Raw genomic sequence first — 13,549 nt, 5'->3', positions numbered from 1 at the left:
TTCAAGATCAGCCTGGCCAACATGGTGAAGCCCTGTCTCTATTAAAAATACAAAAAATTAGCTGGGTGTGGTGGCGCATGCCTGTAATCCTAGCTACTTGGGAGGCTGAGACAGGAAAATCACTTGATCCCAGGAAGTGGAGGTTGCATTGAGCCAAGATCATGCCACTGCACTCCAGCCTGGGTGACAGAGTAAGATTCCGTCTCAAAAAAAAAAAACAAAAAAAACAAAAAAAAAGAAAAAAAAGAAAAAATGCTCTAGTGTGATATCAAAAAAAAAAAAAAGCCAAAAAATCCTCAATTTTACCTTTTCCAAGTTTCAAGAAATTATTCTTTCACAGCAAAGAAGAACTCATCTAACTTTAGAGATAGGCTACCTGGGTTACTTAGTAAGTATACGAACTTGAGCAAGTTACTAACTTACTAACCCTTTCTGAACATCAGTTTCCTGGTCTATAAAATGGGAATAATAATACTGTGATAGAGTTTATTTCTCCCACGTGAAAGAACATACAGCTATAAGTTGGTGTTCACTTTTTTTTTTTTTTTTTTTTGAGACAGAGTCTCACTCTGTCACCAGGCTGGAGTGCAGTGGTGCAATCTCAGCTCATTGCAACCTCCGTCTCCCTGGTTCAAGCGATTCTCCTGCCTCAGCCTCCCGAGTAGCTGGGATCACAGGCACGCGCCACCACACCCGGCTAATTTTTGTAATTTTAGTAGAGATGGATTTCACCATGATGGCCAGGATGGTCTCGATCTCCTGACCTCGTGATTCACCCGCCTCAGCCTCCCAGAGTGCTGGGATTACAGGCGTGAACACGGCGCCCGGCCAGAGTTCACTTTTTCAAATTATTCCAATCCTGGTCTGAGACTGGTTGATTAATACGTGTAGATCTTACTTCTGGGTTTGTTTGACCAATATGAGATTGCGAGTGAGACTCTGTACAAACCGAAGCCAGACCCCACCTAGACTGGCCAGAATGAGAAGACAAGCCAGGGATTTGAGACACCAAGCTTTGAGGCCTGGGAGAATAAGATGGGCTAAGAAAATAAACAGTCAAGATTTCAAGATATTTATTTGGAGGGATAGTTGAGCAAAAATACAGTTTAAACGTTCCACTTGAATATCAGCAGTGAACTGACCGTTATAAACAGAATGACAAGTGACATGATTATTAATAAGTAAAATCTAATTTTACATCTTGGTAACTTTGCAAACAGCTTCTTGACATTTGCCTTTTACTGTTCCTTGTGCTTTCCATTATTTCACTTTACCCTCATCGACCTCTGAGATGGGCAGAAGAGGTACTATTTTGTTTGACTGAGAACTTCATACAGTCAGGAGCTTCATACAGTCATTTGCTTCTGTGTCTCTGCAGACTGAGGCCCTTTAGAAAGTAATTTAAATAAAATTGAGTTTCCATTGTGCAGATGAAGTAACAGGCCCAGCAGCGAAGCCTGGGCCTGTGTCACCTAAGGTGACACTGTGGCAGAACTGTAACTAGAACCCAAGCCTCCTGTCCTCTACTAGAAGGTCTCCTATGCCCAGCAGCTGTAAAGGTTTGTACTGCAGAGTTCTACCTTGCACGTTCTGGGGAGTAAGCCTTGCATACTCCAGGCCTCTATATGTGGCCAGGAGTGGAGTCTAGGAGAGCGTCCAAATAAAGCACCAGGCTGAGTTCAATGTTGCTGCCTTTTGGCCCTGGAGAAATGCTGGAGAGCCAGGCATGGGGGTGCCCGCCTGTAGTCCCAGCTAATCAGGAGGGTGAGGCAGGAGAATCACTTGAACCCAGAAGTTTGAGGCTGCAGTGAGCAATGATTGCACCACTGTACTGCAGTTCTGGGCCACAGAGACAGATCCCATCTCACTCTCTCTCTCTCTCTTTTTTTTTTTCCAGACACAGTCTTGGTCTATCGCCCAGGCTGGAGTGCAGTGGTGCGATCTCGGCTCACTGCGACCTCCGCCTCCTGGGTTCAAGTGATTCTCCTGCCTCAGCCTCCTGAGTAGCTGGGATTACAGGCACGCATCATCATGCCCGGCTAACTTTTTGTATTTTTAGTAGAGGCGGGGTTTCACCATGCTGGCCAGGCTGGTCTTGAACTCCTGACCTCATGATCCGCCCGCCTTGGCCTCCCAAAGTGCTGGGATTACAGGCGTGAGCCACCGCGCCCAGCCAAATCCCATCTCTTAAAAAATTTTTTAGAGAACCCATCTCTTAAAAAAAATTATTTAAAAAATGTTGGAAAGAGAAAGACCAGAGAGAGCCATGCCTTTTAAAGTCCTCCCTAAAGTGTCATCTTGCCAGCCCTTCCAGTCATTCACACAACAATCCTAGTCATAAACTGGGACCATGCTTGCCATCACCAGGGGTCAGGAAAACTGGCCAGCTGAACCTGCTTGGATGGTGGAAGCCGAGTGTGGGTGTTAGAGAAGGAGATGTCGGGACTCTGTGCTTGTCTGGAATCACTCCACCACATTCTGGTCAGTAGGTATAGGACTGACAAAGCCCTTCCTCAGAGATGCTGGGTCAGTGAGGAGACCCCAGCTTGTCTCAGCGAGGAGACCCCAGCTTGTCTCAGCCATCTCACCCCACTCCCGTTTTAGCGTCTGTGGGGAAACTGAGAATGAAAGTGACCTTGAGTAAACTAAACACAGTTTGGCTATTCATTATATGTATTCCTGTCTGTTCCTTTCTCATTCTATCCTCACTGGGTTGTTTTTGCATCTATCAAATAGTTCTAGGCTTTCCTCCCCATCAAACTCAGCCTTTTATGGATTTACATACCAGAGACTTCCAAGACACAGTTCAGAAGTGATTTGTGGAGAAAGGAGCAGTACATTTGTGGAGAAATGAGCCTGGGAATGGACGCAGTGGCCAGGCTGTGGAGCCATTTATATCTACTTCTCCCTCTGCCGGAGGCTGTTTGTTTGAGTTGGCAGGAAGCCAATCAGATGCACTGGATCAGGGTGTCCTGTCCAAGGAGACAGGGGGCTATTTGTCTTCTCTTATGAGAGAGACAGTCGTGGGAGGAGGAGGGAATTGCTTAAGAACAGCGATGGAGTAGATAGGGAAAAGATAGTCAATCAGATCTTTCAAGAGTATAGTCGGCCGGGTGCAGTGGCTTACGCTTGTAATCCCAGCACTTTGGGAGGCCAAGGAGGGAGGGTCACTTGAGTCCAGGGGTTCGAGAGCAGCCTGGGCAAGATAGGGAGACCCTGTCTTTACAAATAATTTTTAAAAGTTAGCTGGGTGTGGTGGTGCACATCTGTGCACCAAGCTACCCAAGAGGCTGAGGTGGGAGGGATCGTTTGAACCTGGGAGGTCGAGGCTGCAGTGCACCATGATCGTATCACTGCACTCCAGCCTGGGTGACAGAGTGAGACCTTGTTTCAAAAGAAAGAAAGAAAGAAAAGTATATTCAAGGTAAGCTTCCTATTATTAGATATGGCCCAAGTGAAAACCTGGAGCTTGTCTGAACTGGACAGCCAAGGAGAGAGGCAGAAGAAGATTAGTGGAAAAAGCAGAAACTTCTAGGCTTGACTCAACGACTGTATTGTGCATGATTTGGGGCAAGCCACCTTCCTCTCTGTCTCCTCCTCTAGTAAATGTTCAGCATCCTGAGGTCTCCAGTTCTGAAAGGGTATGGTTCTTTTTTTTTTTTTTTTTGAGATGGTGTCTCACTCTGTTGCGCAGGCTGGAGTGCAGTGGCACGATCTCAGCTCACTGCAACCTCCTTCTCCCGGGTTCAAGCGATTTTCCCACCTCAAGCCTCCCGAGGAGCTGGGATTACAGGTGCACACCACCATGCCTGGCTAATTTTTGTATTTTTAGTAGAGACAGAGTTTCACCATGTTGGCCAGGCTGGTCTCAAACTCCTGACCTCAGGTGATCCGCCCACTTCGGCCTCCCAAAGTGTTGGGATTACAGGCGTGAGCCATAGTGCCCAGCCTCTTTTTTTTTTTTAATTTTTAACTCACAGAACATGAAGTTATATGGTTTTAATAATGCAAAGCTACTTCCATGGGGCTACAGCAGAGAGAAAATAAGGCTAAAATGGAACTTAAAGCTCAAAACATTTCTACATGGCTCTTTACAGGGGCAGGTGGAGGGAGTCCTCCCTCTGCATTGATAGAAAACAAAAACAATTGGGCCTATTCGGCATTGTTGGAAATGTTCTATATCTTGATTTGGTGGGTTTTTACCTGTGTACATATGATGTACACAGGTAAAAATTCATTTAGCTGTACACATAATTTCTATGACTTTTTGTATGTAAATTATACCTCAATGGAAAAGTTTTAAAATGGACTTAATTAGGCCCAGCATGGTGGCTCACGCCTGTAATCCCAGCACTTGGGGAGGCTGAGGTGGGCGGATTGCTTGAGCCCAGGAGTTCAGGACCAGCCGGGGCAACATGGTGAAACCTCATCTCTACAAAAATATACAAAAATTATCTGGGCGTGGTGGCGCACGTCTGTAGTCCCAGCTGCTCTGAAGGCTGAGGTAAGAGGAGGATGGCTTGAACCCAGGAGGCAGAGCAGAGGTAGCAGTGAGCCGAGATTGCGCCACTGCACTCCAGCCTGGGTGACAGAGCCAGACTCTGTCTCAAAAAAAAAAAAAAAAAGTTAATTAGACGGGTGTGGGGGTGCGCGCCTGTAGTCCTAGCTAATTTCGAGGCTAAGGGGGAAGATCTCTTGAGCCCAGGTGTTCGAGGATGCAGTGAGCTATGATTGGGCCACTGCACTCCTGCTTGGGCAACAGATAGAGGCCTTGTCTTAAAAAAATAAAAAATGAAAAAAGGCCGGGCGCGGTGGCTCACGCCTGTAATCCCAGCACTTTGGGAGGCCGAGGCGGGTGGATCACCAGGTCAGGAGATCGAGACCACCCTGGTTAACACGGGGAAACCCCGTCTCTACTAAAAATACAAAAAATTAGCCGGGTGTGGTGGCGGGTGCCTGTAGTCCCAGCTACTCGGGAGGCTGAGGCAGGAGAATGGCGTGAACCTGGGAGGCGGAGCTTGCAGTGAGCCAAGATCGTGCCACTGCACTCCAGCCTGAGCGACAGTGCGAGACGCCGTGTCAAAAAAAAAAAAAAAAAGACTTTAGAGAAAAAAGTGAATTTCCATCCAGGAAGATTAAGGATCCCCTTCTGAGTACTTTAAAAAGGTTATCTATTTGTGCTGAGGGAAGAGGTAGAATATTAGGGAACCAATAAGATAACCTCTCTTTTGGAGAGATTTCCAAAGTCCTTCTATCCTCAGAAATTCTCATGTTCCTCCCCAGGGACAGAAAAATCCTCCTTACTGTCTAATCTCCATCTCTCCTACTGCAATGCTAGCCACTCCCTCTGCCCTCATGGAGCCCAGCCTTCCCCCTGGCCTCAGACAAAATCTCTTTAGAGCCCTGTAGTTTGGAGTGTTGAGAGAGATTCCATTTCAACCTTTTCACCATCCGTTCTCTGCCCCTCACCCTATTCTCTTCTTCTTGGGGATGTCAATTCCTGTTTTGAGCCCGCCCCCAACCCAGGCCCTTTTCCGGTGGTGTGTGCCAGCCGGTCCTGCATCCCACATCCCCAGCTGTTGACATTTCATTGCCATTACCCACAGAATAAAGAAAGGGGCCCTGTTATTCAACAATAGGGGAAAAGACAGAGACAATGGGAAATTGTGCTTCCGATGGGGTGGGGACTGAGAAGGAAAGGACAGACAGACAGACAGACAGGAGGTTGTACAGAAGAGGTCCGGTTTCCTGAAGCAGCTGGAAGTCCTGGATGGTTCCCACCTGAAAGTCCGTTTGCAAAGGCAATGCGCACTCAGGCACCAGAGGGCAGAGGTGAGTACTCTGTTGTGGGGAGAGGGGAGATGGGGATGCTGCTTAGATGAGGCGCATATGGAAAGGGAGGCAGCTCGAGCTTGGCAGTTATGGATCTTTGAGCCACATTTAGAGTTCATCCCCATCCCCATCAGTCCAACACCTTCATATCCACCGATCAATCTACATCTCTCTGGTTCAAAGGCATCGAGAAAAAATGAAGCACCTCACTTTCTGTACTCTTCCAGGTCAGCATTCCTGGGTTGCTCCCTTTATTCCACTCCCCTTCATGGGTTCCCAGCCCTTATCCCAACCCCAGCATCTTCCCCTGGTCCCGGAATAGTGATTTCCACGGATATAGTCACAGGGCTGGACACAGGTCTCTTAACATGGCTTAGTGGACTGATGGGGGTGGGGGGTCGTTCTTGGCACCTTGGCTTCTTCTTTGAGCACAGGACAGAAGCTTTTCCTCAAAGGTGCAAAAGGAGCAACTGTGTTGAACAGGGGCTCAAGTTCCAGGGTTTTAAGGTGCTTGGAACTCCCAGGAGCCTGGCAAAACCTTCATCCAGAACCTCTTCCTCAAGCAAGACAAAAAGCTGCTAAGCACTGCTCCCTCCGTCTCTGTGAAGAGACCAGCTTCTAACAGGTAGGCAATGGAGCTGCTGACTACTCTCATTTTCTGTAAGAGGTATGAAGAGCATGTGTGTGCACTGTTTTGAAATGCAGAAATATAGATTAGTGATTAAGTGCTTGAGCCTTACTGTCAGATCTGGATTCAGATCCCAGCAAACCCTTCCTCTTACTAGCTGTGTGACCTCATTTCCTAAAATAGGTGCACCTTGGTTTCAGCATATGTACAATAGGATTTACAATTGTTTCTGTCTCAGGATTGCTGGGAGGAGTAAATATAAAAATATGCAAGTAAAGTGCTTAGAGCAGTGTCAGGCACATTCAATTTTAAACGTGTTCATTTGAGCTATCATTATTGTTGGTCTCAGTCAATCTCAGTCCTCACGATCATTCTTACTTATCAAGTTCTCCTATAAGGAAGTGGTTCTCTTGCTCATGTTCGCATCCCAGATACTTTCACCTTTAACCACTGAGAAGTTTTCTGTGCCTAACCTCTGTTTCTCCTACCGCAAGCTGGTCTTTGGTCCTCATTTGCAGGAAGATGGAGCTCCATTCTTTAGATTTCTGGCAACTTCTCAGGGTGCTTCCTCCATCTCCCCATTCCCCATCCCATCTTCCCATGAATCCTTAATGTAAGTTCATTCATTAAACCATACACACTTATTTAGCACCTACTATGTACCAGAAACTATGCTGGGAACTGGAGATAACAGCTAACACATACATAGCACTTATTACATTCCAGACACTATTTCAAACATTTTGCATATATCAATTTATTTACTCCTCACAACTACTCAGTGAGGTAGGTGTGCTATTATTCCCCACATTTCACTGATGAGGACACTGAGGCAGAGAGAGGTTAAGTAACTTGAGCATGATAATTAACTTACGCATAGTCATGCAGTTAGGAAATAGAGGAGCCAGATTTGGAAAATGAATACAGTGAAGTCAAGAAGTATTCTTTTTTTTTTTTTTTTTTTTTGAGACAAGGTCTTGCTCTATCCCCTAGGCTAGAATGCAGTGGCACAATCTTGGCTCACTGCAACCTCCACCTCCTGGGTTCAAGCGATTCTCCTGCCTCAGCCTCCCGAGTAGCTGGAATTACAGGTGCACGCCACCACGCCCAGCTGAATTTCATATTTTTAGTAGAGACAGGGTTTCACTATGATGGCCAGGCTGGTCTTGAACTCCTAACCTCAAGTAATCCACCTGCCTCAGCCTCCCAAAGTGTTGGGATTACAGGTGTGACCCACTGTGCCTGGCCCAGTCCAGTTTTTTTTTTTTTAAGGTCAAAGGGATAAGAATGATACAATAGGTGCTGGAGGCGGTGGCTCACGCCTGTAATCCCAGCATTTTGGGAGGCCAGGGAGGGTGGATCACCTGAGGTCCGGAGTTCTCAAGACCAGCCTGGCCAACATGGTGAAACCCTGTTTCTACTACAAATACAAAAATTAGCCCGGAATGGTAGTGGGTGCCTGTAGTCCCAGCTACTCAGGAGAATCGCTTGAACTCGGGAGGTGGAGGTTGCAGTGAGCCGAGATGGTGCCATTGCACTCCAGCCTGGGCAACAAGAGTGAAACTCCCTCTCAGAAAAAAAAAAAAAAAAAAAAAAAAAAAAAAGAATGTTACAATAAAGGAGGAGCTGGGTGCAGTGGCTCAAACCTGTAGTTCCAGCTACTTGGGAGGCTGAGATGGGAGCATTGCTTGAGCGCAGGAATTGGGCAACATAGTAAGACCCTGTATCTTATTAAAAAATTTTTTTACCGGGAGGTGGAGCTTGCAGTGATCCGAGATCGTGCCACTGTGCTCCAGCCTGGGCAACAGAGCGAGACTCCGTCTGAAAAAAAAAAAAATTTAAAGGGGGGAATCAACTACTGTACTGAAATAGATAATTGCATTTAAAGTAGTTTTTAAAATAACTTTATAATTTTATATTTTTTAACTTCATAATTTCCGGAAAACCTCCTTGATACAGTCTATATATGGATACATATTATGTTCAAATTCACACTGTTAAGTTTAGGTGCTAATAAAAGTACTTGTGAGACAAAAAAAGTCCTGGCTGGGTGTGGTGGCTCATGCTTGTAACCCCAGCATTCTGGGAGGCCAAGGCAGAAAGATTACTTGAGCCCAGGAGTTCAAGACCAGCCTGGGCAACGTTTTGAAACTCTATCTCTACAAAAAATAGAAAAGAAAAAAAAATTAGTGGGGCTTCGTGGTGTGCACCTGTAGTCCCAGCTACTCAGGAGGCTGAGATGGGAGGATGGCTTGAGTCTGGGAGGGCGAGGCTGCAATAAGCCATGATCATACTACTGCACTCCAGTCTGGGCGAGAGAGCGAAACGCTGTCTCAAAAAAAAAAAGGTCCCCGGTCCAGCAGATCACAGTGCACTACAGTGTGGCAAACTGGGGGTGAGTAAAGGTTTCCCAAAGGAGGTGAGGCCTGTGCAACCAATGCAGGCACAAAGGAAAGGAAATGAATGCAAACTTGGATTGTGTGGGAAACTGCTAGAAGTCCAGCATGTCAGGGGCACAGTGCAGAGGCCAAAGTGGTAAGAGGTGAGGTGGGGGCCATGCTGGAGGTACAGGGAGCAACTGGATTATAGACAGCCTTGGAAGCTGTGGTTATGAGATTGGATTTTATCCTCAGGGCAACTGGGAGTCACTTTCAAGCAGGAGAGGGACAAGGCCAGGCACGGTGGCTCACGCCTGCTGTAATCCCAGCACCAGCCTTGTCAATGCAGCATGACCTCGTCTCTACTAAAAACTTAAAAAGAAAAAATTAGGCTGGGCGCGGTGGCTCACGCCTGTAATCCCAGCACTTTGGGAGGCTGAGGTGGGCGGATCACAAGGTCAGGAGTTTGAGACCATCCTGGCTAATACAGTGAAATCCTGTCTCTACTAAAAATACAAAAAATTAGCTAGGCGTGGTGGCGGGTGCCTGTAGTCCCAGCTACTCAGGAGGCTGAGGCAGGAGAATGGCGTGAACCCGGGAGGCGGAGCTTGCAGTGAGCTGAAATCGTGCCACTGCACTCGAGCCTGGGTGACACGGTGAGACTCCATCTCAAAAAAAAAAAAAAAAAAAGAAGAAAAAATTAGCTGGGTGTGGTGGCACATGCCTGTAGTTCCAGCTACTCAGGAGGCTGAAGTGGGAGGATCACCTGGGGCTAGAAGTTAGGGGCTGCAGTGAGCCATGATCATGCCACTGCACTCTAGCCTGGACCATGGAGCAAGACTCTGTCTCAAAAAAAAAAAAAAAAAAAAAAAGCAGGAGAGTGATAAGATCATTTTGACTCTGGCCTCCAGATGGATAATGGGTGTTGGGAGAGGATAGAGACGAGCTGGCAGTCCAGATGGCAAGCTTGGGAAGTAGCACTTGTGATGAGGGGGACAGGTAGAGGAGATGCTAAATTAGTACCTGCAGGCTGAGAGGATGTGACAGAGGAAGAGAGGGAGAGGAAGGGGATTGCTACTGCCTTCTTCCCCTCATCACCTTCCTTTTGTCACCAACCCCTTTTCTCTGTCCCAGTGGCTTCCAGCTGGACAGCCCCTTCTAGGAATCTCTGATGGGGGTTCACCCACAACCCTGCTCTTCCCCACCCTTTTGCCCCAGTCCTAAGAACTGCCCACTCTTTGTGCCCTGCAGACAGTGCTGGGCTGACCCCCCATCATGCCAGGCTGGCTCACCCTCTCCACACTCTGCCGCTTCCTTCTTTGGGCCTTCACCATCTTCCACAAAGCCCAAGGAGACCCAGGTAAGACCCCAGCCCAGGCCAGAATCTGGGGAAATCTTGGGGAGTCTGCAAGGGTGGGGAAAGGGGAAAGGGCAGTTGTTGCAGGAGTGAAAGTCATTGCTGAGAAGGCAATGGAGGAGAGGGTTGGGGGGCTCTGGAGAAAGCATTTGGGGAGCAGGGTCTGTTGGGCACTTGGGGCAGTGAGGATCGGGGGTTCCTGCCACTGTGGCCCCCTCTGCCCAGCATCCCACCCGGGCCCCCACTACCTCCTGCCCCCCATCCACGAGGTCATTCACTCTCATCGTGGGGCCACGGCCACGCTGCCCTGCGTCCTGGGCACCACGCCTCCCAGCTACAAGGTGCGCTGGAGCAAGGTGGAGCCTGGGGAGCTCCGGGAAACTCTGATCCTCATCACCAACGGACTGCACGCCCGGGGGTATGGGCCCCTGGGAGGGCGCGCCAGGATGCGGAGGGGGCATCGACTAGACGCCTCCCTGGTCATCGCGGGCGTGCGCCTGGAGGACGAGGGCCGGTACCGCTGCGAGCTCATCAACGGCATTGAGGACGAGAGCGTGGCGCTGACCTTGAGCTTGGAGGGTGAGGCCCTTCCGCTCCCGCCCCATTCCTCTGTAGCAGGCGGGGCCGCCTCGCCTGGGTCTCCCAGGGCTCCTTCCCAGTATCTCCTCCGCACCCCTGGGGACCCCAGCTCCCTCTCCCAGGCCGCGCCTCCCTTCCTCCCCCTCCGCTCCCATCCGCTGGCCCTCCCCAGGATCCCCGCCACCCCCTAGGTGTGGTGTTTCCGTACCAACCCAGCCGGGGCCGGTACCAGTTCAATTACTACGAGGCGAAGCAGGCGTGCGAGGAGCAGGACGGACGCCTGGCCACCTACTCCCAGCTCTACCAGGGTGAGCGGCCGAACCCAGCACCTCCCAGGCCCCGCGGAGCTGTCTCAGGGACCCGAGAGAGGGCGCCAGGCGAGCTCAGTCTGGCTCCTGCCTGTGACGCCTCTCATCTCCGACCTCCGCCGTCTCCCGCCAGCTTGGACCGAGGGTCTGGACTGGTGTAACGCGGGCTGGCTGCTCGAGGGCTCCGTGCGCTACCCTGTGCTCACCGCGCGCGCCCCGTGCGGCGGCCGAGGCCGGCCCGGGATCCGCAGCTACGGGCCCCGCGACCGGATGCGTGACCGCTACGACGCCTTCTGCTTCACCTCCGCGCTGGCGGGTGAGGCGCGGGGCGAAGGCAGGGGTCTTGGGGCGGGGTCTGAAAAATGTGGGAGACGAGGAGTGGACCTCAGCTTGAGATCAGGGCAGGGTCTCCGGGTCCTTCCAAGGCACCGCCCCTCCATCAGCCCGCCCGCCCGCCCAGGCTTCAGCTCACCTCTCCAAACCCTCCCTGCACTTCTGCCTCGATCCCCCAACTCCTCGTACCCAAGCTCGATCCAGCACCTCTGCGGTCCCGCACCCCAACTCCGCCCCCTGGGTGTCAGCCGCCCCGCCCCGCCCACCCTGCTCTTGGTCGGTGACCCACTGTGGTCCCCAGGCCAAGTGTTCTTCGTGCCCGGGCGGCTGACGCTATCTGAAGCCCATGCGGCGTGCCGGCGACGCGGCGCGGTGGTGGCCAAGGTTGGGCACCTCTACGCCGCCTGGAAGTTCTCGGGGCTAGACCAGTGCGACGGCGGCTGGCTGGCTGACGGCAGTGTGCGCTTCCCAATCACCACGCCGCGGCCGCGCTGCGGGGGGCTCCCGGATCCCGGAGTGCGCAGTTTCGGCTTCCCCAGGCCCCAGCAGGCAGCCTATGGGACCTACTGCTACGCCGAGAATTAGGCGCCCACTGTGTCCCCTCCAGCGCGCGCGAAGCTTGGGAGTCGTGGCGGGGTTCTGTCGCCACCCCTTTCCGGAGAGCCTCCCCTCCCTCCAGACCCGGAGCGGCCTCTCCAGACCTGCCTTCCCAGCCGGGGGCTGCGGGCCTCGGACCCCGGCTGGCCTAGCGGCGGGGAGGGGAGGCGGGGGCGCCCCCGGCGGCGAGATGCGGAGGTGACCCTCGGACCCGCTGCGGTTCGCGAACCCCAGCGGAGGACTCAGCCACCGCCGGGGGGAGGGAGAGGCGGCTGGGGGCATTAACTGACCTCTGAGTACGGCAATAAAATAACCTGGGGATCTTTCCTGTTGGGTGGAGCTGTAAGCGCTGCGAGGCGTGGAGGGGTGTGTGTGTGTGTGTGTGTGTGTGCGCGCGCGCGCGCGCGCATGTCGGGGCTGATGACCCGGGATCCTGCGTGCCCACTGAGCATCTAAGACAGGGTAAGGGGCAGGGCTGTTGCTGTTAAGGGGTGGGTCAGCGGAAGAGCGGGAGTGCGGCCAGAGGGCACCAATAGGCCAAGGGAGAGGGAGAAGTGGAGACGTAGTGGGCGCCTGGCCCAGGACCCACGCAGGAGAACCCAGCATGTTGTTGCGCCAGGCGCCACGCGGGGGCGCCGCACACTCACTTAAGATTAGTTCAAATCTGCCAGGGGCGCCCCATGCCACCAGGCCTACCCTATGTGCCCCAGATAACAAATATAAGACAACTTAAACATATTTCAAAATGTGCAGGCTGCAGACCTCCCTGAAGCGTTTGCGGGGACTTCTGTTAAAGATAGGAAAGTCATATTGTTGCTAGAATTGACAGGAAATTAACCCTGCGGAAGGAGGAGGCAAATACCAAACACCAGGGCCACCAAGGCAAACGGGGAACTGGACAAGTAACATTCTTAACCCGTGGCTAAAGGAAACATACTAGCAATTCAAGAGACAAATTCTAATGTTATTAATTCACTTTTCACATATATATTAGTGTGTATATACATAGGTTTCTAAATATACTACAAAAAAAGCCTGAGCTAATAATGCTAATGAATGGGGCAAAGGGCACGAACACGCTCATGGTGCTTGATATATGTTGTAAAATTGATTTCCAAGGGGGTTCTTGCTATAACTGCTAAAGAGAATTCATCCCATGGAACATTATATAAGGGACAGAGAATGATAGAATGAACAGCGTCTTCAATAACCATCATGCAGCAAATGAGATATTTGTGCCATTTCCTAAACCTTGATTTTCTCATCTTGGCAAGAGATAATAATGTTTGTCTTTTGTGTTTGTTGTGAGAATCAGTTGAGGCATTGCATGTACTGGGTAGTACATGCCTGGTACACATAATAGGCATTCAAGTGGTACCTATAATAAATAATAATTATTGTGATTACAGTAATATGGCAACAATAGTAGTTTTTCAGCTACTTATCAGGCAGCCTGGAGGGCTGGTTGTCGTACGGCACTATATTAGTCAAGATCAGGTAGATTATGCTGTGAAAACAACTCCCAAATCTCAGATAA

General features: G+C 50.6%; 1 protein-coding gene across 1 annotated transcript; it reads left to right on the top strand.

Annotated features, from left to right (window-relative positions):
* Window positions 1-4,870: 4,870 nt before the first annotated feature.
* On the top strand, window positions 4,871-12,346 carry HAPLN2 (hyaluronan and proteoglycan link protein 2). Its single transcript, XM_054551149.1, has 6 exons — window positions 4,871-6,457; window positions 10,090-10,198; window positions 10,421-10,774; window positions 10,966-11,082; window positions 11,216-11,398; window positions 11,717-12,346. The coding sequence occupies exons 2-6, from the start codon at window positions 10,114-10,116 to the stop codon at window positions 11,998-12,000; spliced, it is 1,023 nt and encodes a 340-aa protein (XP_054407124.1). The 5' UTR covers window positions 4,871-6,457; window positions 10,090-10,113; the 3' UTR covers window positions 12,001-12,346.
* The last annotated feature ends 1,203 nt before the right edge of the window (window positions 12,347-13,549 follow it).

This window comes from Pongo abelii, chromosome 1 (assembly GCF_028885655.2).
Source record: "Pongo abelii isolate AG06213 chromosome 1, NHGRI_mPonAbe1-v2.0_pri, whole genome shotgun sequence".
Lineage (NCBI taxonomy): Eukaryota > Metazoa > Chordata > Mammalia > Primates > Hominidae > Pongo > Pongo abelii.
The sequence above is the reverse complement of the archived record's forward strand: the minus strand, read 5'-3'. Positions and strand labels throughout refer to the sequence as shown.